Genomic DNA, 6701 nt, shown 5'->3' with positions numbered 1-6701 from the left:
ATTCTGCACCATAAGATTTAATCGATCTGGTGCCCGACGTTCCCTAGTGGACCTTCTAAGAGGTTCTTGTACAACTTGATCCTCTTGTTGTCTAGGTTCCTGAACTGGTTCATTAACCCCGTTATTTACCTCAACACTTGAGGGTAGAACCCTAGGAGGCAACTTTAAGATTTCAAGTAAAGGCTGCTCAACTTGCATCTCATTCTCTTGAGCTAATGCTGATTCGTTGGTATCTCGAATCTCATCAAGATCTATTTCTACACCACGACTTCCTTTTTCAAGGAATTCCCTTTCCAAAAAGGTTGCAGTTCTAGCCACAAAAACTTTGTGTTCAGAAGGGTGATAAAAATAGTACCCCATAGACTCCTTAGGATAACCAACAAACCTGCACTTGTCAGACATTGCATCAAGCTTGTCTGACTGCAGTCGTTTAACATAAGCCGGACAACCCCAAACCTTCAAATGTTTCAGGTTGGGCATACGTCCTTTCCATATCTCATATGGAGTTTTAGCAATTGCCTTAGTGGGAACTTTATTCAATAAATATGCAGCAGTTTCTAAAGCATATCCCCACAAGAAGATCGGAAGATCGGTGAACCCCATAATGGATCGTACCATATCTAATAAGGTTCGATTTCTCCTTTCAGAAACACCATTGTGCTGTGGCGTTCCCGGAGAAGTCCACTGTGACAAGATCCCATCTTGTCTCAAATAATCAACAAACTCATCACTGAGATACTCACCACCACGGTCAGATCTCAATGCTTTGATGTTCTTACCAGTCTGTTTCTCAACTTCACTACGAAAACTTTTGAACATCTCAAAAGATTATGACTTATGTCTCATTAGATATATAAATCCAAATCTTGACATATCATCCGTGAAGGTGATAAAGTAAGAATATCCACCTTTAGCTTGAACTTTCATAGGTCCACATACATCACTGTGTATAAGTCCTAAAATATCACTGGCTCTCTCTCCAGTTCCAGAAAATGGAGATTTGGTCATCTTTCCTTTGAGACAAGATTCACAAATTTCATATGATTGATAATCATACTGTCCAAGGCAACCAGCCTTGTGTAATTTGTTTACTCTTTTCTCACCAATATGACCAATCCTACAATGCCAAAGATAACTTTGATTTTCTTGATTATTTCTCTTCCTCTTTTGGCAAGAAATAGTCATGATAGGACAAGTTGTCAATTCAGGTAAGACATACAGACCATGTTGTGAAGAACAATGTACATATAATTCATCACCATGAAATATAGAACATTGATTATTATCAAAAGTTGTTCGAAAACCACACTTGTCTAAAGACGAAATGGAAATTACATTCGATACAAACTTAGGAACATAATAACAACTTTTTAACAACATTGTCTTGCCCGTAGGCATTACAAGAGAAATTTCTCCTACAGCTATGGCAGCAACATGTGCTCCATTCCCAACTTGTAGGGTGACTTCTCCCTTCTTCAACCATCTACTGATCTTTAAACCCTGCAACATATTGCAGATGTTAAAACTACTACCGGTATCCAATACCCATTTAGTAGTATCAGTAATTGCTAAAGAAATCATGAAAACATTATTCACGAATATCTCACCTTGTTTCTTGCCCTTCAGAGTAGCTTTGTACTCCGGACAATCTCTCTTCCAGTGACCTTTCTTTTTACAGAAGAAACATTCAGTATCCGCCTGGTCAAGCTGCACCTTCTTTCCCTTGGATTTTTTCACAACATCCTTGGGTGCAAGTGGATTTTTCTTAGACCGTTTCTTGCCTTTCCACTTGCTCTTAGAAGAGCTCCCAACCAAGTTCACAGAACCAGATACATTCACCTTCCCAGATGTGATTTGTTTTTCAAAATCGATCAACAGATTGAGCAATTCATGAAGATCACAATCCATCTTGTTCATGTTAAAATTAACAATGAACGGTGAATAAATATCATTAAGAGATTGCAAGATCAAATCTTGCGATAACTCTTTACCAAGCGTGCATCCATGCTTCTCAAGTTGTTCTATCAGATCAATCATCTTTAGAACATGGAGACCCACTGGTTCCTTAGATTTCAGTTTAGACTCAAACAAGGATTTAGATAACTGGTACCTTGCAGTCCTACTCTGAGACCCATACATCTTCTTAAGATGTTCAATAATCTGTGGTGGATTCATGTCATTATGTTGTCTCTGCAAATCAGCAGTCATAGAGGCCAAAATAATGCACTTTGCAGTAGTACTTTGCTCCAAGTACTTAGCATATGTATCTAATACATTTGCATCATCTTCTCCCTCACGGGGTGCTACCTTAGCAGGCTTATCGATCACATCGATTAGCTTTTCATGCATGAGAACAATTCTCAGGTTGCGGTATCAATCATCAAAATTGTTACTGCCCAGCTTAGCATCAAGTATGCCACACAGTGTTATAGCAGCCATTTTGAGAAATCTTATTCTGAAAGAAAACAATCCAAATAAGAATATAATCATACATCATTATGATATGGACTTCATCAAAATGATACATAAAAATTTTAAAACATGCATGAGCCCCCTGGTTGTCAGGTCGCTTCTCATCATAATTAAAATTTATCTGATTTTATCTTATAAAATCATTTCAGGCTCTACATGTAACACCCCCGCACACCAGGATGCCTTAACAAGGACCATTCTAGTGTAAGACGGTGTCACCATCTCGGTTTCCCGAGGGAGTAAATCAAATTAGACAACTAAAGAACAATCATATATTATTAACATGTCTTATAAAATACAACTTAATACAATGTCTTTATAGCAAAGGTACAACCATAACACTCATGACACTGCTTCTCTAGTACGGTAGCGTGATGACTCGATCCCTCCAATCCCAGGCTGACCACAATCAACCAAAACTCGCTAAGCCAACCGCTCACCATCCCGAATGGATCACCGCAGTTCACAAAACAACAACGGGGTCGATGATTGACTAATTAAATGTAAGAGAACAACAATATAAATAGCCGATCATCCTCTATCCCGTCTCATGACCTCAAGACAAGAATCGACTACACCCCGAAGGGTGTAGCCTTGCCAGATTACCCATCGCAACAGGTAATCCTCGCCGCCAGTGGGTGACCGTAGCCCATCCCACCTAGTCCAGCTCATCAACGAGCGACTAATAAACCCTGTCCCTTAATGTGCACATCCCCTCCCGTGGCGGGTTCCACGGAGGGCGAACTAGGGTGTGAAGTCACTCCCGCAAGTGACTCCACCACCATCACAACACACCCAGCCTTACGGTTATCACAACACCACACAACACCGCCATCACCACTACACCAATACTCCGATGATCAGCAAATGACAATCATACACAATACAATCACAATCTTAAATCAATTAACAGTGAACTGAGTAGGGAAACCCTACCTCATCGCACAGCATGCAAGACTCCCACTTACGGCCATGCACGACTCCAATAAGCATCCTAACAATGATAATCATCTCCTATTACACAACTATACTCAAAGAATCACTCACAAGAACACAAGGCAGAAACTTACCTACATTACGCATCGACGGTGACATAGACGACCACCACTTCCGTCATCCTTTCTCGGCGAATCCTGTCATTCCCATGGTAGAAGTTTAGGCTAATTTCATTAGAGTGTGAAGATATGGGGTGATAGGGGAGAGAGGTAGGCTAGGGTTAGAGAAAGAGGAACTGTCGAAGAAATGAGAAATGAAATGAATCTCGCGAACTTGCGTTTATATTAACGTGTCGACAAAGACCATACTCGGTCGAGTACAAGAGTACTCGGCCGAGTAGGCTCTACTCGGTCGAGTATCGGGGATACTCGTCCGAGTAGCCTCAGCTAGGTCGAGTAAGCAATCCTGTAAACCTCATGATACAAGTCTGATCCCTCACCCATTCATCCCTAAGGTCTGTTTGGTCAACATTACCGGTCAACAATGCTCTTAAATATCCTGGGTGTTACACTACACTACATAGTCCCCTGGTTGTCAGGTCGTTCCTATCAGTGTAGTTGAGTTTATCCACTCTAGTGACAGAAAATTAATAAATGTCATACCTTCTGGGTTGTCCAGACTAAAAGTACAAGATTAGTTAACTTTTCTTCACCCTTATACAATAAACAATATTATTATATCTCCAAACTACAAGTCCCCTGGTTGTCAGGTCGTATCTTGTAAACGAAAATAGAATAATTATATTGTCTACCTGAGTGGCAACCTTTGACAAAATATCTTTTATTTTATCAATTAAAACTCAATAATTTTTAAGTGGTCAAGTTTTTATGTCACTTAAACAATTTAAGTAACTCAAGTGCTCATATCGTATATTAGCATTAATAATTATATCATTTCAGCTCACATGAACCATCACGTCGAGCTTGGGCAAACGTGTGAACAGTACCCGCATAATATAAAATCAGTCCTTTGTCATTCATTTCATGCATCATCATGCATTAATATTAAAAAACCATATATTTACGCAAAAGAAATTTGTTATCAACAATAACATAATCATGACAGTTTATCAAAGTAATGATAACTAAATAATAAACAATGATTAGTAATGAAACATTTCTTGATGCGTAAAGTAATCAGACAAAGACCACTTTGTACAAACACATTATAGACATACGAATAATGAGAACCTTTTCTCGCATTCGTAAGCCAACATATAACCCATATAATGTACAAAATAAATGCACAATTGGCTCTGATACCAATTGAAGGGACCGCGGTACATCACATGTAGCAGCGGAAGACAGAAATGCGGTCCCTTGTGAGACCTATTGCATTTAAAAAACTTGTAAAAAACATGGTAAAGGGACACATACTTTATGTGTATATAGTAAATTGGTTCAACCCCGAAAATACGGAGTCTCTAGTGTATCCACACCGGTAGATAAACTAACGTTCTCAACCCTTGAGACGACCTCGGAATATAGAGAAAACACTTATCTCACTTTGTAATTATACGAGAGACAAAGTTCTAAAAATAAGTTTTTGTTGTTTTTTTAAAAAGTCACGGCCCATGCCTATTTATAGGCAAAAGAGAAACTTAGTGCCCAAGCAAAGGTTGTATATTAGTCACCTTTTAATTGGCTAAGGAACTCACAATGACATGCACGGTACGTAGCCTATGATGATTAGTATTATCCCATAATGAATCATCATCATTATCTTGAAAGACACGTGGGTCATTAAGGCCATTGCGATTCGTCTCTCATACAAACGTTATTCCGATATTAACTATATTTCCGTGTTAGCGGACAATATAAAAATATGTCGTCGAGATTATTTAACTTTATTATCTCATAATAAATTAAATAACCGCAAACGTTAAATATCACACCGTAAGTGTGTGACCACATAGGTTCATCGCTAAGCCGGTAATAATTAATCTCATTAACTATTAATCGAGGTTGGCGTCTAACAACACTCCTCGACAGCCGGATAGCGTGAATACCAATATTCACTGTACTTCACTGTACTCGAACCTGGTAAAAGATACTGTATTTATTTCCCTCCGTCGTTCCAACTCCGGATCGTCCTAGGGTATGGTTTGACTGTCAAACCCCACGAGACGACCACTATGTTACATGTCAATCATTATCGGTCAAGAATGACTTTTAGAAACTCCTTTCATAAAACATTCGTATGCCCTGGCCAAGGTCTTTATATGACCAATAAGATTAATGACAACATAGAGTTCAAACTCATTACCCTGAGTTGACGGATTCCATCTTGACTCACCACTAATTGCATAGGTACTTAATTATACCCAATGATCATTCAACTAGCATTTTTACACACTAGGTGTCCGGTATCTAAGTACAATAAGTAGTCTATTAACTAAAATGATGATCTCAGGTCAAAGGATAAAATATACAACTATTCCTTAAGAGAATTTCCACATTGACAGTGCATAGGTAATAATAACCATTTGAGAAATCTCACTGTTAGTCAGTTCAATAATCATATCTCCATATGTATTATCTATATTATAACTTAATGAATGAGATCCATTAATACTCATCCTATGAGTACCGTTATCAATATATTGGTCTATCCGGATTATCATAGTCCCATTCTGATAATCCCACGACCAAGAACACTTTTAGACTAAATTCTATAATACTCGACTCTCATTATCATAATCTCCATTATGATGTCAAGTATACCAGTTTAATCAAGGACTTATCATCGTATTAATACCTTAATAAGATAATAAGAAAAAGCCATCTAATTATTAAACTCCATTAATAATTACATTGTATGAAATACGTTCAAAATGTTACATAACTAACGATTGCTCTGGGACACAATTCTAACAATCATAGTAGATGAATACTTGTATCCACGAATGGTTTTGAACCTTAATACCATTGAACCTTAATACCATAACTCCATGAGTCTTGTTCGATCATCATCTCGTGATTTTTTTTTTATAGAGTAGAAATGAATATGCAGTTAATTAATCCCGCCGGTGGACAATGTAAATTATTAACCCACCGGCAGGGTTGCGAAAATTTTGATTTTAGGCCTCAAGAGCGTGAGGCTCTGATACCATGATAGATTATAGAGGGGAGAGGAATTGCATAGAAGGAATTGTATTATTGAATGTCGTGATTTTTATGATAAGAATACATCTATTTATAGTACCGAAGTCTAAACCCTAATAGACTAAACCC

The 6701-nt window shown here is 38.1% G+C and overlaps 1 protein-coding gene across 1 annotated transcript; it reads right to left on the bottom strand.

Moving 5' to 3' along the window:
* Window positions 1-1255: 1255 nt before the first annotated feature.
* LOC141607411 (uncharacterized) lies at window positions 1256-4973 on the bottom strand. Its single transcript, XM_074426762.1, has 3 exons — window positions 4845-4973; window positions 1608-2455; window positions 1256-1500 (listed from the first exon to the last, which is right to left on the bottom strand). The coding sequence occupies exons 2-3, from the start codon at window positions 2347-2349 to the stop codon at window positions 1484-1486; spliced, it is 759 nt and encodes a 252-aa protein (XP_074282863.1). The 5' UTR covers window positions 2350-2455; window positions 4845-4973; the 3' UTR covers window positions 1256-1483.
* Between the last annotated feature and the right edge of the window lie 1728 nt (window positions 4974-6701).

Source organism: Silene latifolia, chromosome 10 (assembly GCF_048544455.1).
Source record: "Silene latifolia isolate original U9 population chromosome 10, ASM4854445v1, whole genome shotgun sequence".
Lineage (NCBI taxonomy): Eukaryota > Viridiplantae > Streptophyta > Magnoliopsida > Caryophyllales > Caryophyllaceae > Silene > Silene latifolia.
The sequence above is the reverse complement of the archived record's forward strand: the minus strand, read 5'-3'. Positions and strand labels throughout refer to the sequence as shown.

Excerpts from the sequence above, each read along its gene's own strand:
- LOC141607411 (XM_074426762.1), bottom strand. The coding sequence starts at position 2,349 with ATGCATGAAAAGCTAATCGATGTGATCGATAAGCCTGCTAAGGTAGCA.